Raw genomic sequence first — 26,082 nt, forward strand, 5'->3', positions numbered from 1 at the left:
ATGTTCCCAGGGAAGACTATCCACAAACACTAATTAGCTGTAAGCTCAGAGTATTGCCTCCAGAGAGAAAGAAAGGCAGGATGTCTCCACAGTTGGTGGGTGGCATCTGGTGTTCGAAAAAAAAAAAAAAAAAAGACGAATTTGGGCGTTGGGGAACTGATGTCATCATCTAAAGTGAGATTCATAGCACCTAGCAAAGTCATCTGTCAGAAGACAAAAACACATTTTGGGTTGTGTTGTTAGTGCTGCAGGGAAATAATGCAGCAGTATGCAATATGTATGAATACAGAAAATAAAGTTTGGGGGTCAGTGGAGTAGGTTTTGACCCTTTGGACAGTCGGACAGGCTGCTGTTGGTACCATTGTTTCAGATTCAGAGGAGAATACTTAAGCAATGAAATTGGCACTATGGGTAAATAGTGCATGACTCAACAAGTGCATAATTTGATTAAAATTGCAGGAAAACTACATAGAGGACAGTCTAGCAATTTACAGTAAAACAAACAAACAAAAACATATGTTATTAATATTTAATTGGAGGTTTGGTAGCTTGGAGGATCTCTTTTTTTTGCTAACATATCAGCTAAAATTTGACTTATAAACCCGCCAGAAACACAGCAACACCGGCACCAGACTGTCAAATGGAAGTCAGATACATTCAGGTTTGGCTCAACAATCTATGAAATAAATAAGAACCAAAACAGAACTAAAAGGAGATTGAATATTGGACAAACAGTAGGTTTGTCAGGTGGTCAAAAACAAGGATCGAGTCCGCTGATGTGTAAATAGGCAACAGTTGCCATGATAACTTCATTAGGTGATAATTTGTTAGTGTTGTGTTTATACTGTGTTGTTCTGCTGCCCAAAAACAGACATGAAAAAAAGAAGTAAACCACCTAAATCAGGTTTTTGAGTGATATGGATGTAACTTCAATCACGTGCGGTGAAATATAAAAGCATTATTTCAAGAATAAATTAGACTAAAGTCTGATTTTCCGCTCTGTTCCACTTTGAGGAAACTTTAAGTACATCAGATTTAACTTAAACCCTGTCGTATATAGGCTTGCCACAGCCGAGGCTTCACTTGTAAAGGCTGTAATTGTCTGATTCTCACATCGCTCTGTTGCTGCTGCTGTGTGGTCTACCAGGTTCACAAGGGTAAAGGATAATTCCCCACCGTCTCTCCTTTCTTCTCATCGCTCAGACGGAAATTGGCTCTTTAAGACGTCACTAAATCAAAACTGCCAGACTTCAAAGTTAACAAGCTATACAGATAAAAAAAAAGAGGTCACGCAGGAAAACAAATGTGTGTTTTGGTACAAATCACTTTGTCTGACTTGAAGGCACAACAAGCAGCCTTAAGAACATTTTTCTGCCAACGAGGGAATTAAAAGATCAGACTGGGAAGAGAAGGCAGGTCGGTTAGATCGGGTTTCCTGGAGACATGGTATTAATTCCCACAGGGCTCTGTGTTAGCACTTCTCTGTGCTAATGCACAGAGCCAGGACGGTAACATCTTATGTACTGTTGAAGACCAGGAATTATGATCCCGGTATTAACCTGGATATGTGTTTACTGAAATATGACTTAGTAACATTTTTCCACCGTGTAGCTGTTTCCTCCGATTACTTTTCTGGTGGCTCACAGTTGTCAGCATAAATATCACTGAGACGGAGGGCTAAATCTGTGAATGAAAGGTATGCAGGAGGTTAAACAAATGACTTAATCTAGCCTTTATGCTAACATCAGACTGCAGAGGAGCAGCAACATCAAGTGCAGAAAAAAAGATGCACAATCAAATAGTCCTAGAACAATGCTCCTGTACCTCAAACCACCAAAAAAACTGGATCAGACCACCATATCGATCTATATCAGCCTTAAAAACCCAGTATTGGTCGGGCTATGCCTTATGTTCGTGTTGTTTAAAGGGAAGCTTATTTGTTCCATGCAAGCAGCAGCTACAACGGCTTGAAGCCAATACGGAAGTACCTTAAAGTCTAATACCACTGACAGCTGCTACATGCTCCCATTCAAAAAGCATCATCTTCTCTCTAGAAATACTAAGTCAGCCATTTTTTCCTAAAGAGTCATGATGGCCTCAATCGCTAAATTCAAGTCCTCTAATACGTGTGCAGGTGGTCATTTTGGGAATTATTGCTCCGCTAATAAGATTTGAAGACTTATAGTGGCTTTGATGTCTGCTGTGTGGGCGTTGATTGACAGTTCGTTGGCCCGCTGCTCTCCTTGGCTCCGGGACTCGAACTGAGTTGGACTGTTGCCCAGAGCTGCGACTAATGATTATTGTGATTATTGATTAATCTTCTGGTCATTTTTTTGTCAAATAAACGTCAAAAAACAGTTAAAAAATGTCCATCACAATTTGCTTGAGCCCAAGGTGGCGTCATTAAATGTTTTATTTTGTCAATAATACAAAACTCATAGATATTCCATTTGCTATCATGTAAGACAAAAGAAAGAAACCGTCAGATATTTGGCATTTTTGACCTAAACAATGAATCAATTATCAAAATCGTTGCTGATTAATTTTCTGTCAGTCAACTAATCGATTAATCGTTGCTTCTCTACTATTGTCGAAATATTTCTGTAAGTTTATCGTTACTTGATTACGATACCTGCCGTGTTAGTACAGTTTAGCTAAAGTAGCTAACGTGTGCGCTGTTTCCTGGTAAGCTAACGTTAGCTTGGGTCAGAGGTAGCGAGGCGTTTTTTTCCAGAGCGTGAAAGGCAACATCTCTCGCTCCTTATTGGAAGATCTTGGCCCCAAACGGCAAAGACGGTGCCAACAATCAGCAGCACCTCTGGGCTTCAAACCGGCTCCGAGGCAAACCGATAACTACGTCTCCTTGAGACGGAGGCGTCAAACGTTGGCGGTGAATATTTCCCCTTAGACTTCACCCACCTCTTCCTCTTTTTGTTTCTTTGTTTATTTTTCTCGCTGTAATCAGAGTGATGTTAATAGGATCACTTCTGGCAGGTGAAGTCTGTCACCGCTCCGTCTCGTGCTGCTGCGTAACCATCCATCATGGTTTGTGCTTAATTATCCATAACAAACACATCACAGTCTCCCACTCGCGCCAAGAGAGGAAAAAAAAAGGCTTAAACTTGAGTTGAATTTCAAAACATCTTTTGATATTTCAGTCAAGAACTCGTACAAAGTTATTCAAAGCACTTTGTATGCTCACTAATGCTTTTCTACTGAAGCACCTTACAGCGTTATTAGCATATTCATGTTTGGTATAGGTTAATCCCAGTAGGTTATTTCTAAGGTCTTCCCATTGATCCTACTTTCTGCGTGGTTAAAATCATTGTGATCTGTTACATTAGTGAGTGTTAACGGATGAAACCCTGGCGTTTGACCCTGAGCGTCCTCCTCCTGCTTTGACAAGTGCTAAACTTTGAAGCTTTAATTTGAAATCATAAATTATTCCAGAGTCAGAAATAAGTGAGCCTCTAGAGTGGAAATAGAGAGAAAAAAAAAATATATATATATATAATGCTTCTGTGGTGTAAGATATTTGTTTCCCGAAGGCATTTTCTTAACTTTATGAAGCAGGAAACATAGTCAGTGTCAACACCCCCCCTTGAGATGTTGTTGATAATTAGTACTATCTCCAAATTCTGAAGTAAACCCTTCATCTCGCAGCATTAGTTCTCCCGTAACTTTTATGTTATATAACACCAAACATGCCTACGTTTATCCGAGAAGAGGTAAACAATCTCAGGATCTTGAAATGAATCTCTTGTAAATATAAACTGCTTACCGTAAGTCTGCTGACAGCCTGCAAACAGAAAGAAAACGGCTTCTTCTTCTTTTATTTCATCATGCAGGTTGCCAGTCACACATGACTTTCTATCAGTGTTGCCAGGCGCATGATAATTATTGCATTTATATGATAATTTACCTCTTTGCCCCCTGTCTCATTTTTTTTAAATACATTAATTAAAGGTTATCTCTGATGAACCTTGTTTGAACCGACTGTATTTGACAACTTTCATTCAGTAAGTGTCAAAGTGTTTTTGTTTGTTATGGTTTATGCCTGCCTGTAATCTATTAGCTGACACGCATACAACACTGCATATTTGCATATTGTCATAACAAATGCCGGCCCGTAGTCGGAGCCCGTCGCAGTCAACCCGCTGAACTCATTCGATGTGTTGTGACCTTTAACACAGATCCGTGTAAGTTTGAAAGCGTGTGTGTGCCGCAGTCCTGGGTTTAAATGTACAATAATCTGCTCTGAAATATGATAATTCTGGAGTATTTGCACAGTTATTTGGTTTTCACACCCGGCAACACTGAGGTCAAACGTTATTTTCTGATGAGCAGTAAATGTGATGTTGTTTATGGGCAGGCAACTTCATTTTTCATAACGACTAAAGGACTCGCATCAACGTCCAAGTTTTAACTAATTTATTATGTGTCTGCGGATCTGGCTTCCTTTTTTTTTTGTCCATTTATCAATCTGTCTTTTATATCTGGCATCTTAGAAGGAGTCGACTGAAATTTGACATAATTGCATAATTGCATCTGAGTGCTTTGCTCTGGAATTTTACACATTGCTTTGTACCTGAAAACTAAAAAAAAAAAAACACCACCAGTATACACCCACTGTACAAGTCTATTTTCTTTGTGACATTGATTGGCTGCTGTTATATAACAAGTACTGACTGACTCAGAAGAGGAATGCATGATTTTAATTTGTAGGAGACATCGTTTATATTGTTTCCCCCGTTAGAAAAAGGAAACACCAACTTAATGATGGCTGGTTGTAAGATATAATTATTATGATTATTACTCCCTGAGGGTAAATATGTCTCACACTATGAACGAGTCACGTCAAGTCAGTTTTATTTACTTTGTATAGCACCAAATCACAACAGAAGCTATCTAAGGACACTTTCCACATAGAGCAGGTCTAGACTATACCTTTTTAAAATTTACAGAGACCTAACAGTCCCCCATGAGGAAGCACTTGGCGATAGCAGCGAGGAAAAACTCCCCTTTTAATGGGAAGAAACCTCAAGCAGAACGGGGCTGTAGGGGGGGCGGCCATCTGCCTTGACCGGCTGGGCTGAGAGGGAGAGGGAGAGGGGAGAGAGTGACACAGAGAAGCATAACAACAATAACAACAACAGTAATAATAATAGAAATATGACTAATAATAATAGCAGCAGCAGCGGCGGCGGCGGTGGGCGTCAAGCTGGACAGCAGTCGGTCCGCAGCTGAAGGTCTCCTGCGAGATGAGAAAGCACAAAACTAAGATGCTAAGTTAGTAGCGTGTATTAATGGTACATGAATGTGTACAGATGGAGAGGAGGAGGAGGAGGAGGAGAAGAGAGGAGCTCAGTGCATCACAGGAAGTCCCCTGGCAGTCTAGACCTATAGGTGCATAAATAGGGGCTGGTCCGAGGCGAGCCTGAGTCGGCCCTTACTATAAACTTTATTATAAAGGAAAGATTTTAGCCTATTGTTAAATGTAGAGAGGGTGTCTGCCCCCCCCCCCCCCCCCCCCCCCCCCAACCCAAACTGGAATGAGAGCTGATAGCTGAAGGATTTGTCTCTCATTCTACTTTTAGAGACTCCAGGAACCACAAGTAAGCCTGCAGCACTGACGCCTAAGAAAGAGCAAACACACAAAAAAACCAAACTGACAGCAACAAATGGTCACATAACTAATTAAAAATACAAGTTCTGTTAACTAAAGTTAATGTATTCTAACTAAACCTTATGCATACTGTTTCCTGGGGACACACAAACACACACACACATACACTGTGACTCATTTTCAAAGCAATTAAAGTACATGTTTAGTGCTCGCTGTTGTGTAATTTGGTTGGCAAATAAGTTACACAACAAAGTGGCCAAAGTGGCTGGTAGTAGATACACTGAGCTGGCAGTCTGAAGCTTGTTACCGGTTCTTCTGTGGATATTCTGTACAGCTTCCCTTCATGTCTGTGCTTATAAAAGACAAATAATCTGCAAATATTTTGAGACTCTGTTAACTTTTTTTGGTCTTTTTTTTTTTTTTTCAAGCAAAAATGCCAAACAGTCTTTGGTTCCAGCTCATTAAATTCAAGAATTTGCTACCTTTTTTTTCCCCCCATGTATGATAATTAACTGGATATCTTTGGTATTTGGACTGACAAGCAAAACAAGATATCACATGGGAGAAGTTTTTCAGAACTTTTTTGACACTTTATCAACTAAAGGACTAATCAGTAAATTGAGAAAATAAGCAACAGATTGATTGATTATGAAAATGATCTTTAACTGCAGCCTTCATTCTTTAGATTGTTGTTTTGGGAGCTGAGAGTTTGTAAGTCGCAGCTACAGCTCGTCAGGACCAGCAGTGACATTTCACTCAGGTGTGTTTGGCTGCAGAAACGTGAAACACCTCGACTCGAGTTTCTCTCAACATTTGGTTAGTTAAATAACAAGTCAGGTGTACAGATTCATTTCTCCGAGGGGTCATCTTTGCTCCGAGATGTTATGTGACCTGACCGGTGTCGAGAGGCACCGGAGCCAAACGCCCACTCCTCTTGGCTAACTAGAAGCAGATGCTTGGCTAGTGAGGCTTCCTACTGGCTTGTGTTTATGTTCTTGAGCACATTCCTTTTCACCTCCTCCACGTGTCTGCCCTGCTGTGGCTGTCTCCCGACTTCAATGTCTATACAGCTGGAGCCCAGAGCCAACGACCGGGCCATCGGAGCCTAGGACCAGAGTCTGTTTGGTGAGTTTCGTTGGCCCCCGGTTCTCCTTAACTGGAGACAGCTGGAAGTCGTTCCCCTTGTCACGTTGTCTTAAACAAGCCCCTTGTGGAAGCGACTGAGGGTCTGGACATCTTATCGAACTCCTCCCTGAGTTCCTGCTGTGGTTATAAGTCAGCGAGTTTGGGCTGGGAAGCTTTGTCTACAGCTCTGGCACCCGGCCCTTCATGTGGCCTAGTTTCAGGTTTCTGGGCCTGTGGTGCTTTTCCATCAACTCTGTTTCTTTTGCTTCTCTTGCTCCCACCCGGCTCTCCTCTACCTATCTGTACTGTAGAGTGTCAGACAGAGCCCGGATAATCCGTGCATGTTAACCGCATCATATAATGCGCTCCATAGGCAAAAGATTTCTACTTCACAAAGACACTCTGCAAAAATCTCGGGGAAAATGATATCTTAAGGCATTTGTGCTGAATGAACACACATCATAAATGATTCAGAAACACATAAATATTTTCTGTAGTGCCTGAGGACCACTGTGAAGAGCTCCATAGTGACCTTTTAAAGAGGCTTTTGGCCCGAGCACATCCCCCCCCAACCCCCCCTCTTAAACATTCACAGCTTTTTTTTTTTATGCTGAGAGGAATAAATCGTGACTCCTCTTTGGGCGTTTACCTCCAAAAACCAAGGCGAGACTTCCCTTCCAGGTCAGTCTGCCAGAGGCCGGGGGAGGTAGGGGAAGCCAGAAAATTAAGATATTTGGATTTAGACCACTTAAGATGTCATGCAGGTTTTCATTCTTATGTGTCAGGCACGGCGTGAGTCACCGCTCTGCATGTTTTGGATGCGGTTCCTAGGAGGGAATCCAGTGATGATCTGTGCTTGAAAATAGTCCTGTTGTGCCTTCTCAGCATATTTGACGCATCAAAAATTCAAGGCTGATCTGGATAAAGGATGTTTCTGCTAAATTTGTTAACTGTTAGCTGCACAGATCGAGCCTCTTTTTTATTTACATGAAGTTAATATTTTTTAGTATCACAGCAATGCAGCATAAGCTTTTGTGGTGTGACCTATAAATCTTCACCTCACTATCACCTTCAGATTCACGGATGGCTGTGAGCTATGAGATATAGAATTCATTTTTCATCCTGCCAACTTGATAATGTTGAATTTTATATATACTTGAAATATAGGGCAGGCAAAGAGAGCAGCATAAAGACAAGAAAGGCGGATTGATATCAGTGGGAGTTCAGGATTGTCCTACATATACAGTTTATATATGTAATCCTTATGTAATGTGTGCCACAGTACCACCCCGGTTTGGTTTGCTTTGTATTTTTAGCAAGCTGACAGCATGGCATGGATGAGTGTCATTCTTCGGCCTGTCATGTGACTCTGTAGCCAGCCTAACGAGGAGGAGGAGGAGGGAGGGAGGGGGGGGTTTGGAGGGGTGACACTGCTTTGCTTTGCATCCGTGGGACTGCAATAAATTAGGTCAACATCTTTTTTTTGTTACGGGGTTTGTGCTAAGTGAGGAGTTAACTGTACTTACTGTGCGTCCTATGAAACAAACACCCGAGTCAGTCGAGACTCAAAATGCAAAATCCCTCTCCGGGTCAATAAAGCTGCAGTCATTTGCAAGACGGGAGATAGCCGCCGCGCCGGCCGACACCCGGCGCAATTCCATCCTTCCTCTCATTATACGTTGCATATGATATTATAGTTAATTTTAAACATAGACTCTGTGAGATTTGAGTGTTTTGCAAATGAAAAACAATAGAACATGACTTTGTCCTGGCGCTGACAAAACCACACGTGTTGACCATGTTGGTTTCTGCCTTTCATTATGTCTGTGAAATACAGGAATGTGACCTCAGGACCTTGTGCTCACTCACACACACACACACACACACACACACACACACACATATATACACACACACACTGTCATGCTGTCTGTCAGCCTGTCAGGCTTTTCTAGACACATGCTCACATGCAGGCTTTTAATGGCAGAGTGTTATGAGCAGACGTGAAGGTGCAATGACGGCAATGTGTGTGCATCTGTCCCACAACTTTGAGCCGGCCTCGCGTGTAATTTTCTTTTTTTTTTTCTTTTTTTTTTTTTACACGTGCTGTTGTTTTCCACGTGCCTCAGTTGTTCGGATTGGTATGATGATGTGTTTGGACCCGTTTTTAGCTCTCAGTTGCATTTTCATATTGTGTTAAATTCCCATGTAAACATTTCTGAAAGAGAAGTGAGCACGTGTCCAACATCCTGTCCTTCGGGTGTTAAACCGATGTGTTGCAATACGAGCGTCCCGGGGACGTTCATGAACCTGCTCTATGTGTTGGACAGGAAGTGGAGAGCAGGACGGTGGTCCTGGACTCAGGACGCCGTGCAGATGTGTGGCCCTCAGAACTCCCGCGGTCACTCTTAGTTTAACCAATTATCCTCCAGCTGATAACTAGAAGAGTGCTGCCAGAATCACGGTTGATGTAAGATGTGGGATTAAGACTGAATGGCCCGGGTCCACCTCACAACTTCTGCCTTATCACAGCTGCCCAGACATCACTTGGCAAAGAGAAATAGCTCAGCGAACTGAGCACCGACAGTCTTCTCATCAGTTTCTAGCAGGAAGGGAAACGATGAGGTGAGATGCATCTGTAACCCGAGCGTAAGAGCCAGAACACGGTGAACCAGCGTTTTTCTCACCGTCTGTCAATAGCTGGAAATGACAACAGAAAGGAACACAAATTGCTGTTTATTTGTATATAAGCGTGGCTCATTGACCTCGTAAAGATCATTTCATTATGTCACCAGGCTTTTATGTAAACAAAACCTTTTCTTTCTCCGCCAAATGTTGTGTCTAAAACTGCTAATTATCACTCATTACATCACACAACAAAACTGTTAATGAAGAAATGTGGTTCTGTTACATCTGCTGAAGCCTGCAGCCTTTAAGGCAGTCTGCAGGATCTTGATATTGAAGACAAACTTTGGCATCAAAGCTCCTCAAAGACAAAGACCAGAAATCCCAAATGCGCAGATGGAAGGACATTCGCTGGTACAGGTCAAAACAGAGAAATATTTAGTTCCTTTGGTGTCTTCTTGACTTACAACAGCCTCCTATAAAAGGAGGCTCTAGCAGCGGTCTGTGTAGCCTCGGTAGCAGCTGGAGTCTTGCTAGTATAGCATCACATAGACCGGAGTTGGCAGCTTCTTCACCTTCCTCCCTGAGCCAACACATTTAGCTTAGCTAACACGCCCTCCTTGTTAAACCTCTCTCCCCCCACACCCTCTTACTGCATACGCTTGGAATCACAGGCCTCGTCCAGTGGAATTGTTCAGAATTAAATTGAGCAGGAACAAATCTGGTTGTAATGAAACGGCTATCCGGGTGAGAAAATTCTAGCTGACTGTGACTCGCTCGTGTTTTTTTAAAGAGATAAATCATCTTTGTCCAGAAAAGGTCTCACATCCTCTACAGTATTTACAATCTGTGCATAACTGTGTTTTATGTAAAAACCTTAAAGACACGTTCGAGTCGTGCGTGTCTCTCACACCTCCTGATTTCAGCTGTCATGAACCCGACGTGTCGTTCTGCGTCTGCATGACTGACCAGGAGAAGGGCGAGAGAAGCGGTGGGGGGTGGGGAGTGGGGGGGTAAAGTTTCATTTTAACCCACAGAGACACACTCATGTCTCTAAGGCTCAAGTGTCAAGAGGTTGAGTGATGAATTTGGTCACTGAGGCAGATTGACTCAACACCACCACACCCAGAGGCTGCAAAACCATAAAGAAAAGCAGAACTGACTTACAGTATTTCTTTGTTCTTCAGCACTTTAGCATCGAGCAAGACTGTTAAAAGTGTATATGTGAATATTATGTAACATCTCTTTACCCACACGCTGTCACATCAGGCTTAAGACAGTAATGCCTGTATACATCATTGTAGGAGAATAATTGGGTAAAAATGGCGACAGTAATAAGGAGAAAGTCTTTTTTTTCTTGAGGTGTGACGGATACAAATGTGTTCTTGTGTGTAGGTGAGCTCATTTATTTTTTTGTGCTCTTGGAGAGAAAATTTGAGCATTTCTTTGATCATAAAGGAACTGAACACACTCATGATTTAAACAAACCTCCCCTTAAAAGAAAGCAGCAACACAAATTTAGCAGTGACACTTGTTAGCATGTTGCCACAGTTTCTCCCTCACACCATTAGTTTTGTTCACAGTTGTGTCTTTGGCCTAAATTCCTTTTTTTCATTCATAGTTTTTGTCTTTAGACTCTGACCTCAGGGGTCTCCGTCTCCTCTGTTTTCTTGAAACGGCGCTGTGATCACGACACGGCAAACAATCAGCGGTGAAGTGCCGTGTCGCATCAAAGTAACGCTGATCTTGAAAAGTCACTGTTATCCTCAGAGAGCTGCGAATGTTGGGTCTCTCTCCTGTGTCTGAAACAGAAAATGTCCTCCCTGTTGTTTGGAGATTCACTAAAAAGTGACATTTCGTGTGTTTCCGTACTTTTAGCACGTTTAACCAGCCGTGTCGGTTTACCTTTCAGTGTGTGTGCCTCACCGGTGAGTGTGTATGTGATGTTGTGCAGTCAGGACATGCCCTTCTTTGGATAGATTAAGGAAACTACTGTTTGGGTTTTATTACTCTGCTTAATAGGCTTCATGATATCACAAGCCTTCTAATCAGCAGGTTTTTATGTGGGACCGGCCTGCAATTAAGGCAGAATGTCAAGTGTGAAGAAACACCTCATTGCTCCCTTTTTAAAATGCACACTCAGGTCTGTGCAGGCAGCCGGGCTTTAACTGTGGGGTTTTTCACATTTTAGAATTAGAGAAAGGTTCAAAACCCTCAACATCAACAATGTTCTGTCCACTTCAGAGCTGCATGTTCTTTCTCAGTGTCCTTGAGCCGGGACACTGAACCTTTTTAGCTGGTCATGTGATCTGAAGCTAGTCTGGTCAAAGACTAACTGTCTAAACTGTAAATGGCTACCTGGCACATAACAGAAGCCCCTCTCCTCTTCACATTTTTACCCCCACTTTTTTAAATTTGCCCTTCTACCGGCCTCCCCTTCAGTAAGATTTATGACTGTCAGATTTTCTTATTTCACTGCCAAAGCAAAGGCGCAAGAACCGTCTGTACCTGCTTCCACAACGAAAATTAATCTCCCTTTCCCCCCTCTCTCTCTCTCTCTCTCTCTCTCTCTCTTTCTTTCTTTCTCTTCCTGTCTGTGTCTCCGTGTCTGTCTTCCTCCTTTCCTTTCCTTTCCTCGGCTACCGTGCAGGCAGTCGGCTGGGATGGAAGATGATGGAGGACAAAGGCCCTCGTGTAGCCGACTACTTCGTGGTGGCCGGTCTGACGGACCCGTCCAAGCCGCTGGACCAGGAGATCCACTTTGACGACGTCTGCCACAAGACGGCCAAGCCTAAGGCGCCCATCACCGACGTGGCGCTGGTGATCCGCTCGATGGGTGAGGAGGTGCCGCCGGGGTTCACCTGCATAGAGACGACGCCGACAGGCCATTCGGCCGATCTGAACAACGGCGGCCTCATGGCGCCTCAGATCTTCCTGTGCTACAGGCGAGGACGCGACAAACCGCCGCTAACTGACCTGGGGTAAGTTATGAAGGAGTCTTGTTATGTTAAATTAATCCTTATAAATAAGAAGCTGAAACGAGAGAATAAAAAGTTATTGATAAGAATGTATATATTCTTTACAATCAGCTGCTGCTATCAGCAGATATTCTGGTTGCTGTTGTTTCTACTTTCAGCTTTCTGCTCATGAATCTTTGTCCTGCTGTCTCTTGCTATTGTGAGTGAGGTGTACAGTTACAGTCTTAAAGGTAGTCCATACTTTGAAAAGCTAAAGTGCTCTGCTCTGCCTGAAAATTCCTCCTGAGCAGCAGTTTTCCACAGCAGCTACTTTCTGCCGGCTTTGCAGTCGTTCCCTCATTGTGATCTCTCGACAAAAAAAAAGTGAAAAGAGTGTTGTGAAGCGCGGTTACAGGTGTCCTCCTCATCTTTTGAACTGGAGGGATTCAATAGGGTTTGTTGAGTCCTCTCTCACCTCTTGGCTGGCTGAGGCAGGTGGTGACAATGCTAAGGAGGCCAATACTGGCCTCTGACACTACAGAGTGCAGTGCTTATCAGGCACTGACACAGAGGCTCTGCTTAGACCGTATCAGCAGCCTTTGCGTGCTGAAAGACCAGAGGGGTTGCACTTTTCAGACACTGGTAGGACTAATGGGAAGCTGAGTGTGTGTATGTGTGTGTGTGTGTGTGTGTGTGCACACAAGTGTACCCATCATTTATATCCATTTTCCCTTATTGCTCTGTGTGATAGTGAATCGTTGCTCAGCCTGCAGAGGAAATAATTAGTATTATCTGTGACCATCTGTGATCGTATAAACAGCAATTTTGTTCAATACTGAGGACTAGAGAGGAACACAAGGAGCAGCACTGTCACTTCCACTGTTTCCACCAGGATTAAATATGGCATTTTCTGTGTGAGATAGCTCCTCTGCTCTTTTTTTTCTCCTGAGGGTTTTATTTCAAATGTCTTTTAATATTTTATTATGCAATTTTCTAGCAGAAATCACCTGAAATAAAGCTCCTTTAAAAAAAATACTGTGCAAAATCTCCTCACACAACTTCAGCTGTCTGGAGAAGTAGAAGCAAAGTCTAATTTAGCTAAACAAGTGAGTAATGAGTGAAAAAGCATAAAAATGATTTACAGCATTTGCGCTGCCTCTAAATACAACACCATACAATATGTATCCACCCAGCTTTTATGTCAAACACTGGCTTTTCATAGCAAAGTCTTTTTTTTTTTTTTTTAAGGCAGTGATTACTTCACCACAAGACCTGGCTGACAGTTTTAGTTTGAAGGCAGCTGGAGCTCCTCACTCGATGACACTAGTTTCCCTGTGATGTGTGTTTATGTGCTGGCATGTTATTGTTATTTGAAGTGGAAAATGGTGCATGCGGCGCTGTCTTTCTTTAACCAGCAGGTATCATTATAATGTGTTACAAATTTCCCCTTCAGTCTTTACTTATGTCTCATAAACCTTTGCTTAATAACAACTCAAGCTCTCTGTGAGTTTGACAAAAGTTATTTAGTTTGGCTTATTTGCCACCTCCAAGGGTCATAAATCTGACTGTTTTATCATAAATTGCATAAAATATTGCTTCACAGGTCATGAGGTGCAAAGCAGACGTTTAGTTTGATCAGCTTCGTCTTGTCAACCGTTAAAAAAAAAGTTGGAGAAACGTCCAATTTTATGCTTAAACTCGGAGCTCCACCTAATTGGGCCAGTGAGATCATAACTGCATGTTGTGTTCATCACTTCTACGCTCGAATCACACGCCGATGTGGAGTTTTGTTTGGCTGACCGTTGTGCTCTGCCTCACCCCGCAGCGTTCTGTACGAGTGGAAGGAGAGGCTGAAGCAGGGCTGCCACATAATCCAGACCACACCCTCCGGTCGACCGGCCAACATCAGCGGCAATTCCTCCCAGCGCATCTACGTCACCTACCGCCGGGCGCCCGAGAGCCAGCCGCACGCCGCCCTGGCAGTCACCGACATCTGCATCATCATCCCGAGCAAGGGGGAGACGCCTCCGCACACCTTCTGCAAGGTGGAGAAGAATCTCAACAGCAGCATGGTGAGAGAGTCTCTCCAACACTGAAACACTACTGACGGTGCACTTTTTTACATCCCAGCTCCACGTTTAAGGTGTCAGAACATCAAAACGAGGGCTTCTCTCTCTACCGCCACCGGTTTTGCTTTGACATTCTGCAACAGTTTTCAACAATCATGCAGGGAGAAATGTGTTGCAGAAGAGGTCAAGACATCAATTTCTAAACCCAAAGCAGCAGGATGGATATACGAGAGCGCACAGCTGCCTATATGCCAAACTTGAATTGATCTTGTGGTTTCTTTTACAAGGAATTCTGGAAAATATAGGAAACTTTAGTAGACGAGTCAGGTTGAAGAGAAGTGGGAACCCCAAAAAATGTCAAATACTTCATCACGGAATAAGTCTTTGAATGTGTGGAACATAACAAGGTATTAACATAACGTATGAGGGTGGGTGTCATGACATTTTTAATTTATTGCTCGTCTCGTCAGAGAATTCAAAATGTCAAGATGTGCTTAAGTTAGAAGACTCCACTCTGATGCCTCACTTCCCCCCAAATCCTTCTTCACACGTTTTAAAGGAGAGATTTTAACTTTAACTTTAACTGGTGAGCAATACGAGATGATACTGAGCCTTTTCTCAGGTAAACAATCTGAAATGATGAATTGTTTTGGAAAAAAAGTCTCAACTTTAAACGTATCGTCGAGTCGTGCAGGACAGAGAGTATGAAAATAGACTCACAGCTCACATTTTTTTGAGTTAATTGTGGTTTTTTTCAGTAGCTTGGAGAGATTTCAGCTCCCAGGTGAGGTGCTTGAGCTCGCTAATGCATCCAATTATGGAAAAATTCTGTAAAACCTTCCTCTGTTGCCTCAGGAAGTTTTCTAAATGCCGTGAGTGTGTGTCTGTGTTTTTTTTTAAATTCACCATTTAGTGCAGTATGGACAAAATAACAAGTAGAGAGACGACATGAGATGATATCGGTTTACAAAACATAAAAGGACACAGACTGCTAACAGGGGACGGCATGTGAAGAAAATAAAAAAACCCAAAACAATAAAAAACAAAATAATTCAAAGAAATAAAACTAAACAAGCGGAGATTGTGATCTGTTTGGGTTTGGATGCATTTCAGGCCAGTTTTTGCAGGATGCCTTTGGTTTATTAATTCTTTCTGTGCACACATACACATTCACACATACATCCTTTCCCTTCTCCCCCAGTCACATGCTTATATATTTACATTTATGCTTGTGTTGTGGCGTTAACGCGTGTGTTTATGTTATTTCAGTCTTGTTTCTTTTGGAGGAGAGAAGCAGATTCTTGAGCTTTATGGCTTCTACTCCTGTGTTTAGTTTCCTCTTCACTCTCTCTCTCTCTCTCTTTCTCTTTATCCACCTCTGGCCTGTCGTGTTCTCTTCATCTCTCTTCCACCCACCTACACACACACACACACACACAGATATATTACAATACTGTAGATATCCTCGCTCTGTCAGTTTGCTCTACATTTGTTGTTTCATAGCAGAGGCGAACCCACAACTTTTTATGTGTTTGTGTGGTTGCACATGTGTCTTAAAATCTCTGCAAGCAAGAGAGCAAGTGTGCCAGGAAGGATTTTAGAGGTTGTATATAAATCTACAGAGACTTGTGGGGCATGAAGAAGAAAATTGAGGCGCCTACAATAAAAGTGGGATTTAGCTACTAGCTGCTATTCAGCTAATTTTTCAAGCTGCCTTATGTGGGAGCTCTGAGGACCATTTTAATATATCAGTACAGCACTTGAAGCATACTTCATGTCATGTTTTTTCGTGCTGTGGAAGATTGAATGCAAATAGACCAGATTTCTCACAGTGACTTATTGTCACAAATAGGATGTGTTTATTTGATGTATCGTTGCCTCTCTAATGGTTTAGTTGCTAGATGAAAATGCCTGGGGGGGGAGGTGGGCTCTTGGTTGGGATCGGATACATCTTTGTGCTGTATGCTCCTGTTTATTAATTGTTACATTGACTGGCTTCATAGGGAGGTTTATAATAGAGGTTTAAAATTTCACCTCTGCTGCCTTTTTTTTTTCAATATATTTCAAAGAAGTCATTTATTTTACTACTGTGTTCTGGTTTTTGAAGGACCACACTGGCGACTTTATTGATAATCATGTCTCAAGTCAAACTTTTAATTTTGTAGATTCATTTTTTTTGTAGCTTTCAGGCAGCTGTTGGTTTCCATTCATTCTAGTGAAGTATAGAAATGATTAGGGCTGTAAGTTAGTCAACCAAAGAAATCGTACATAATCTTTAACTAATCGATTAGTCGCGGGTAGGTTGGATGTAACGGGACAGAGTGCACATTTCTCCGTTCTCTATTTCTCTGTTTTGCGTCTTCAGGTTAGGCTAACTCACTGTTGCTAACTTTGGAGCTAACCTCCTTCACTTTTCCAGCACTTGGGGAAACAACAGACGTGACTTTTTAGCATCTATTAACTGACACATTGTAGTCTGTACTGTATATTTACTGCCAGACTGACAACTTACCGCTAACCTTTCCCTCTGCTCCGCTCGCATCCACCGTCACTTTCCCATTCCTCACTCTTTTCCCACTCGCTACGCAAACATACTACGCAATGACGTATTCCTTAACGGAGTTACGCTACCAATAGTTTCCCAGGCAACGACACAGAGGTTGACTCACGTACCGGAACAGCGCTGCCCAGAGACTCCCAAACGCTATTGATTCCCGAATGATTGGATATTTGGCGTTATTTTTGGCATTAAAAAATATTTTTTTGGCCTGGCAGGAGTTCTCATTGTTGTAATTATAGGAGAAACACTGATTCAGTAAACGTTCAGTAAACGTTGAGTACAGTTAGACCCAGCAGTCTCCGTTAGGTTGGGCGAGTTCAAAGTTGTGAAAACAACGGGGGTGTTTTGAATACAGGTAATTTGTTAGTCTGTTCCCCCCGCTGCAGGTAATAATGGATTAATCCTGGAAGACTACTGATGTAGCACTTTTTTCCTTATGAAAGTAACACAGAGATTATTCGACCAATGAGAATTTGGTCGGACGAGAGCATATCGACCAACTCATCGACCAGTTGACTGGGAGACTACAGCCCTAGAAATGATCTCACAGTGGCCTGAAACTTGTTCCTGATACGTGGTTCATCTCGGTGAACATTACATGACACTTTTCTGTTTTCAAAATGTCATTTTTTTTGTTGCATAATAATGTTGCAAGCAGAAAAAAATTCAAAATCTCTCCTTGGTGGTGCATTCAAGTTCAACCACACTTTAATAATCAAAATTTCAATGTTTGCTACTAAAAGCATTGCATTCAAACAAACATAATCAGAGATCAAGGCACAGATGACAAGAAATAAGCAAACACGGACTATAAAATGAATTTGGTTTGTTGTTGTTATGCAGCAGCTGACTCATCTCTCAAATACTCGTTCCTCCTCGAATGCATCAACAAGCAGAAATTTCAAAACAAGACTCTGCTCAACAGACTTTAACCTAGTATTAAGTCATTATTGGGCGTAAACATTTTAAAGCCACTCGACTAATCCTGTATAAACTAGTCTGATTTTGCTGCTCAAGAATTTAACTTTGTAACAAACTGGACAACTGGTCCAAGTTTAATGGAACATGGGATGATGAATTTTTCCTCTCACTGGTCCTGACAGCGGGTGTGTGCATCACTGATAGAAGACAATATGCTTACTTTTTCCATTATGCTCTTGTTTTCAGTGGGGTTCCTCTGTCTACTTGTGTTATAAGAAGTCTGTGGCCAAAACCAACACAATAGCCTACAAAGCAGGTAAGCCTTCCTAATCCCATAACTGCCGGTGCACACAGCTCCAAATACTGATGTGTGTACCTCCCGTTCCCGGTGACACATGATATCAAATAACCATGTTTGTCTGTAAATACTTTCTCTCCTTCGTCAGTACTTCTCAGATCACTTTATGTGTGAGAAAAACTGAAAAGTGACAGATTTAGGGTCATTTAGATAAATTTGGAATGTTATTTGCGGTTTTCCAATCGGACCAGTTGCAGTTAAAATGATCCACAGTGGATTTTGAAGTGGTAAATATTTATTGCATTGAACTTTTTTCCCTCTATCACATCTGTGTGGTGTTGCAGAAATGTCTCTAGAGAGGAGGGTCTACTGCAGGCTGCAGTTGTGCTCACATGTTCAAGCTTGTTGAAGCATGTTGATGCTTCAGATTTTGAGTGATGTGATAAGTGTCTCCGCAGCAATGTTCTTCCCTTTTTTAAAAAAAAAGGAAATTTAAATGGTTGCCATATTGTTAATAGTAATACAAGGCTCATTTGACATTAAATTCATTTGCCCGTTTAGTGCCAAAAAAACCGACAAGAAGATTGTCATTTTCTGATAACACTGTTGGCTCAGCGAGGCTGTCTTTGGCTCAGCCTTAGATTGGCTGGCTGATGTTTTGTTGTACATGTCTTGAATATGCAGCAGACTGTGAATGGAGCGATCCTATCTGTGTCTCACTAATGCTTTAGATGAGTCAGCTCAGCAAGCAAAGTTTATTTTCAACATTTCAGGCCAGGAAAAAAAAAATCCAGCACGCAGTTTTGAAAACAGACATGTTTTTGCAACATCTGACTTCATAGATTGATGCAGAGCTGAGTGAGTTAACTTTGTTTAGTTGGTGGATTTTTAAAAACTAAATTTTCTCTGTATTAAGGTGAAACTGACAGAAGTATATGGTATCCAGTATTCTTTATTTCACATAGAATATAACTGAAACTTTGCTTTTGATTTACAACTTAACATATTATTCAATACAATAAAACAAAATAATATCGGTTCCCATAACTTATTTTCTTGTAGCACAGCCTTTGGAGGCAATAACTTCAGTCAAGCGCTTTCTGTAACTCTGAATAAGGTTTCTACACGTCTCCACTGGTAGTTCGGCCTCTTCTTGAGCAAACTGCTCCAGTTCTCTCAGGTTTGATGGGTGCTGTCTCCCAAATGCAGGTTTCAGCTCTTTCCACAGATGTTCAATGGGATTCAGATGAGAATTCATAGCAGGCCACTTCAGAACGGTCCAACATTTTCTTCCCATCCACTCTTGGGTGCTTTCTGATGTATGTTTTGGGGTCATTATCCTGCTGGAAGACCCATGACCTGTGACTAAGACACAGCTTTCTGGCACTGGGCTGTATGTTCAGCTCCAAAATGCCTTGATAGTCTTCTGATTTCATTGCGCCCTGCACAGATTCAAGGCGCCCAGTGCCTGAGGCAGCCAAGCAACCTCATCACATCACTGAGCCTCCTCCATGTTTCATTGTGTTCTTTTCTTTGAAGGCTTCATTTTTTCTTCTGTAAACATAGAGTTGGTGTGATTTACCAAAAAAGCTCTAATTTAGTTTCATCTGTCCAAAGCACATTCTCCCAGAAGAACTGTGGCTTGTCAACATAGATTTTGGCAAAGTCCAGTCTGGCTTTTTTGTGTCTCGCTCTTAGAAGTGGGGTCCTCCTGGGTCTTCTACCATGGAGGCCATTTTCAGTCAGGCAGTGACGGATGGTCCGACTTCAAACTATTGTACCTTGAACTTGAAGATCAGCTTGGATCTGTATTAAAGTTTTTCTTGGTTCTTTCTCGACCATTTGAGCAATCCTTCTGTTTAATCTCGCCAATTTTCCTCTTGTGACCACACCCAGAGATGTTGGCTGTAGTTCCTTAGGCCTTAAACTTCTTAATAATATTGGCAACAGTGGTTGCAGGAACATGAAGCTCTTTGGAGATGGTCTTGTAAGCTTTACATTGACCAGGCTTGGCTATTACCTTTTCTCTAATGTCTTCAGACTCTCTAGTTTTCCTTCTGTTTTCCATGTTCAGTGTGATGCAAACAGTGGCACAAAACAGCAGAGTGAGTAATTTCCTCCTTTTAAACTGGCTGCATGAGTGATTATAAGATTGAAAACACCTGTGATACTAATTAAAACACACTAGTCTGCTTAAACTATCACTACAAATCAGTTATTTCTTACAACTTCTAAACGGTACCAATAATTTTATCCAGGCATGAAAGCATGAATTCAGTTATTTTCACAACTTTTTTTGTTTTGTTCCACTGCAAACCAAACATAGACATGCATTTATCAGGGCAAACGGTGCATTATTTTAATAAAATGCAAGGGTACCAATAACTTCCATGTCTGTATGGTAATATGATAAATGTAAATTTCCTCATAGAGCAGTGTATACACAGGATATTCCCCAGTGTTTACAATATAGTAGGCTTATTTTAGTAAGGAGAATTGGCTGGGACCTTTATATACTGTAAACTCCAATTCCTACATGTAATATGAAAGGGGCCACTTGCAGTTATGAACCTACTAAGAATTATCAGCAACTCTCAGCAGCTTTATGGAGCTTTTTCACCTCTTTTAGCTCATTCACAGTCTACAGTCTCACTTCTCTCATCAGCTCCGTTTCCAGCGACAGCAGGCAGCTGTTTTTAGCAAACAAGCTCACCAGAACCGCACCAAACGGCAGACAGACAAAGATAGCAACTAGGTGGTGAAGAAAGTGGAACATCTAGCAACTAAGGAGCCAATTTTTTTTTTTTTTTTCTCAGTCGTAGACCAAAACAGAGCTAAAATTAGATTGACTGTTGTACTCACATTCATTAGGTGGAAACATATTGCCTTTTCATAGCTACTTCTTACTATAGTACAACAGTTGATTGACACTTGATACTGACCCAGTGTGTTTTGGCCTATGTAATTCATTTTTCCGGAGTCGGTCAAACAAAAACAGCAAGTTGCCTCCGTTTCTCACGGAGTTATTCTCACGCTATGCTCGTGACTTGCTGGTCTACTGCATTCTGAAAATTAGAACATTAAAACAATCTGGGTTGTTAAATTGCTTCAAGTCAAGTCGATTTTATTTGTATACCCCAATATGATATCATAAATAACAAATTTGCCTCCAAGGGGTTTTAGAGTCTGTACAGCATTCAGATCCTACAACATCCTCTATCCTCAGACCTTCAGTTCGGATAAAGAAAAACTCCCCAAAACAAACATTTTAACAGGGAAAAAATGGAATAGACCTCAGGACAGATAGACATGTAGTAGATGTTGTGTGTACAGAAAAGAGCAGATAGAAATACAGCCTGGATAAACAGGATGACAGAATTATAGATGGATACATAACTAATTGTCAAAGGTGGGACTAAAGTGTGTTAATCCCACTGGTGCTGTTAAAAAATAAAGTGCTAAAGTGGATCAAAATGATGCTGAGAAACATTTTATGAATTTGGAATAACTCATGTTGTGTTGTGCAAAATTCAACTTCTTGACAAGATTTTCCATCACTGTCATGTATCTTATTACTGTAGGCAGTCCAACCCCCCACCCCCCTCACCCCCCCTCAAAAAAACAGACCAAACACATGAATCATTTTTTCCTCCCCTCTAAGTCTGAACATTTGTTCTTTAACATTGGTGGAAATCACTTATCACAATGGTACAAACTATCATAGTTTGAATTGCTCGCCAAGTCTTGATGACTCAGCAGTTTTTGATGAGTTATTCCCTCAGGCGGGCTGTAATTTAACTGCATACTTGCAGATGATATAATGAATAATTGTGTCAGATAATTTTAGTGAAGTGTTTAACGATACAGCATCTTGGAAGAAATGTTTATCACTTATCCCCTCGGTATGTAAACGTGTACTTTAAAGTGTACATTTAACATACATATATAGAGAACAAACCTTTTATAAAACATCATGGCTGGCTTGAAGGTAAGGTTGGAGTTTCTTTAACTGTACAAAGTATTTTCCAGAAGCTTTTCTTGTGTGCAGAAAATAAAATCACTAATTCATTGTTTCTCATTTGTGTCTATTGACAGTGACTAATTACCCAAAGGCGCGATCCTCAAGCACTGATTACTTATTACAAAGCCAAGCGTTTCTACAGAAACACTGACTCTAAATTGTGCATTATCACAGTGATTATAATAGATTTGTTTTGTTTCATTTTAAGCTTATTGGAAAGGCATCTACATTAGCTCTTAATTGCTAATCACAGGGGAGAAGTTGCACTTAGCAGCTCTCTAAATTGAGTTCTCTCATTTGTTTGGTTTCTCTTTTTTTTTTGTTTGTTTTTTCCTGTTAGGTTTATTCAGCAGATATCCAGAGGAGGACTATGAGTCATTCCCGCTGCCAGAGTCTGTTCCTCTCTTCTGCCTTCCCATGGGGGCCACAATTGAGTGCTGGCCAGCTAACACCAAATACTCCCTCCCTGTTTTTTCTACCTTCGTCCTGACCGGAGCCTCCGGAGAGAAGGTAAGATGGATGAAGGGATAGATTCGCTCTTCTACTCCTTTTTTTCTTTCTCTTTCTCTCAAACATATCAGTAGCATCATCAGACACACACACACACACACACACAAAAAAAAATGCTGCCAGTGACTGTTGGAGCCCATCAACAGACGGTAACTGCCATCTACACAGCTGACACGACCACAGACCGAAGCACTACAACGGGGCACGAGGAAAACCACAATGCTCTGCACTCCAGAAGGGGAAGTGGGTCATGCATGCATGTTGCAGTTGTCAGGTGAAAACATTGTAACTCCACATTTATTGGTTTTCTCTGGTCCAACTGAATATATATGATGTAATATGGATTTAGCGAGATGCGACGTCACTTCTTTTGGTTGGCATTGGAGCCGTTTGGAGCCAGGAATAAGGAATGCAGGATGTTGTCTTTCACACTTTGGAAAAATTCCCCACTACCTCGGATCGAAGCGAACACTAGCACTTATGCTGTCGTTAGCTACTTTAGCTTAATTGTGCTCACAGGGCAGGTATTATAAGTATCAAGTAACAGCAGCAGGTGAGCCGACTGCCAATCACAGCTGTCAATCAACACCCACACTGCAGATGTCAACGCTACGCTATTAACGGAGCAATAATTTCCCAAAAAGACCACCTGCGCACTTATTAGAGGGGCCTGAGATTGGCGATTGAGACCATAATGACTCGTTGAAATAAATGTTTGAGTTAGTATTTCTAGAGAGAAGTTGAGGCTTTTTAGATGGGAGTCAGTCGGAGCATCTAGCACACATCGGTGACACTGCACTTTAAGGTATTTCCACATTGGCTTCAGCTTCAAGCCTCGGTGATAGTTTGCCGCTTGGCATTAACACATTCGACCTTTGTGGTTTTCCCCAGACAACAACAATACATAATCTCTCTCTTTGCCTCTCTCTGTGTGTGTGTGTGTGAGAAGAATGGATGTGTTTGAGTGCTGGAACAGTGTATGTTATAAAGAGAAAAATAGATACATTAATAAAAGTTAAATTAATGAGTTAAATATATAATTGGTTGTATTATAGTGATAAATATGTGGTATATGCTTATATAGTATTACTACTACAACTACCTTCCATCATACATGTACTAATATTAGTAATAACATATAACACATAATGACATTAGTAATGATGATATAGGTTATCACCACCACTACAAGAATGATGATAACAATAACAACAACAATAATTATTATGACCATCATCATCATCATCAACATCAACACAATTAGAAGTGTAATAATGACAAGGAATGACGATCTGTAAGTCCTTTATAAAGCTGAGTTAACCTCTATGTTAACAGTTATGTAGGCAGAAATGTATCTAAACATGATGCAAAGACTTTAATAAGGCTGAAAACAAACAATTTATTGGATTATGCACAAAGCAGATTTTGTTGTTTTTATTCTTTCTCCCAGTTGGATCAAACAGGAAGCAGTATCACACACTTATAAACATAACAAAGATAATTCTACAGATGATTTTGGAGTCCTGATACCAGACAAGTGATGCTCAAGATGCCCTTTTGGTCTCTGACTAGATAAATGCCCTTTTTACAAGACATTTTCTTTCTCTAACTTTATATTTTAGTCATTAAATTCAGCCCCGTGGCATCAGTTCTTAATTAAAAGCGTGTTGTAATACCCGACCAACCGCATTCGAATCCTAATTCTGTGAGACTGCACGAGCCCCCCCTCCCCGCCCCCCGCCCCTCCCTCTTCCACTTGTCACAGCCACCACAGTTAACGCACGCAAATCGAGCTCCCCGCAGGGCAGCACGATCCACGTCTCTCCCTTCCCCGCCTTCCATCGGTGACAGCCTGATAACAATAGTGTTTGCCCCTGAGCCCCCGGCGTTGTTTGTCACTGTTGTGAAATGAAACCACTATGAAAACATCGACAGCAGCAGCAGCAAGCAAGCTAGTCTGGTGTAAAATAGTGTCATAGTTAGTTCCTTTGTCAGGCAACTGAAACAAAAAAATATGCTTGACATGGCTGATACTCTCCTCTCCTCCTGTCAGCAGCTCTTCTGTTAGCAGCAGCATCGAGGCACCGAGAGCTTTTGGGGGGGGGGGGGAGACGGGCTTTAAGATGTCACCGGAGCAATTAACTGCAGGCTCTATTAATGTCCCGCCCCTGACTCACACACACACACACCTCCCTCCTCCTTCACCTTCATGCCCTGCATTTAAATCACACCACTCTGCCAGCCGTCTTAAAGGTCTCTTCCTCTTCCTCCTCCTTCTTCTCCATCCATCTCTGTCTGCACTTTCCTCTCCGGTCCAGCAGAAGCAGGACAACAAGATTTTAAGAGACTCATTTTTTATTCTCTGGAGAGTTTCCACTGAATTTATTGGTGAACAACATTCGAAGGTGATGAACTTTTACTTCCTGAGTGTAAAAGTGTAGATTCAGATCTGGTTCAAGTTGATTTTATTCTTAAAGGAAACTGCAGGATTTTTGTGTTGATGAGATGCAGTTTGACAGTTTGATTAATTCCCTATCGACTGTAAAATTGATCATAGTTGCTCCAGTTGGTTCCTCTGCTCTGCTCACTGTGCACGTGTGTGTGTGTGTGCGCGCGTGCATGTGTTCATACTGCAGCAGCATCGTTGTTGTGCTGCCTGCTGATCAATGAGACGACCCAACAGACGTGTAATGTGAATTCATGTGTTCAGTCGTCACAGCCCCCCCCCCCCTTTTTTTTTTTTACGCCTGAGCACCTGCCCGAGCACGCTACCGACATCACACTCTCTGAAACTGTAGTGTGAATCAGCACGTATGAAGCAACTGGCAGAAACCGTCGTTGTTGTACTTCATTATCCACCATGTTTGGCTGAATGAGGCGTAAACACACGAGCCGACCCGCCGCACCGGTCTGCGGGTTTTTTTGGAAAGCGGTCCAGTTGGGACGAGGCTCGTGTTGTTGACACATATTAGTGAATTATGTGTTGAAACAATTGTGATTGAAAACAAATAACCGTCCCAAAAGCCCCGCTGATGTTTAGATAGCAGCAGCTCTGCTCAACAAGGCCAGTTAGGGGTCAGGAGCGATCACTGGTGCCAAAACCTCCGCGGTCCGCTGCTGCTGAGTCAAGTTAGTGTGTGTGTGTACAGGTGTGTGTGTGTGTGTGTGTGTGTGTGTGTGTGTTTAGAAGGCCTGCTGTAGCACATGCAGAGGGATATTTGGTGAGGACAGTGTGTATGCTGACTTGTGTTTTACCGGCCAAGGTCAGAGGGAGAATCAGCAGGACTCCGGCGCTCTGCAGACTCCATGTTTAACTGAGAAGTCACCTGTTGACCCCTATGTACACACACACACACACACACACACACAC

The 26,082-nt window shown here is 41.9% G+C and overlaps 1 protein-coding gene across 5 annotated transcripts in view; it reads left to right on the forward strand.

Moving 5' to 3' along the window:
- Positions 1 to 26,082, forward strand: part of LOC137200310 (C-myc promoter-binding protein-like) — an 83,666-nt gene that overhangs the window by 5,165 nt on the left and 52,419 nt on the right. For all 5 annotated transcript variants that reach the window (XM_067615323.1, XM_067615063.1, XM_067615233.1 and 2 more), the window contains exons 2-5: positions 12,027 to 12,357; positions 14,159 to 14,405; positions 18,130 to 18,199; positions 22,543 to 22,712. In XM_067615323.1, coding sequence (XP_067471424.1) covers positions 12,047 to 12,357; positions 14,159 to 14,405; positions 18,130 to 18,199; positions 22,543 to 22,712 — 798 coding nt within the window. In that variant the 5' untranslated portion in view covers positions 12,027 to 12,046. The remainder of the gene's footprint in view (positions 1 to 12,026; positions 12,358 to 14,158; positions 14,406 to 18,129; positions 18,200 to 22,542; positions 22,713 to 26,082) is intronic.

The sequence above is a fragment of the Thunnus thynnus genome, chromosome 1 (genome assembly GCF_963924715.1).
Source record: "Thunnus thynnus chromosome 1, fThuThy2.1, whole genome shotgun sequence".
In the NCBI taxonomy this organism is placed as follows: domain Eukaryota; kingdom Metazoa; phylum Chordata; class Actinopteri; order Scombriformes; family Scombridae; genus Thunnus; species Thunnus thynnus.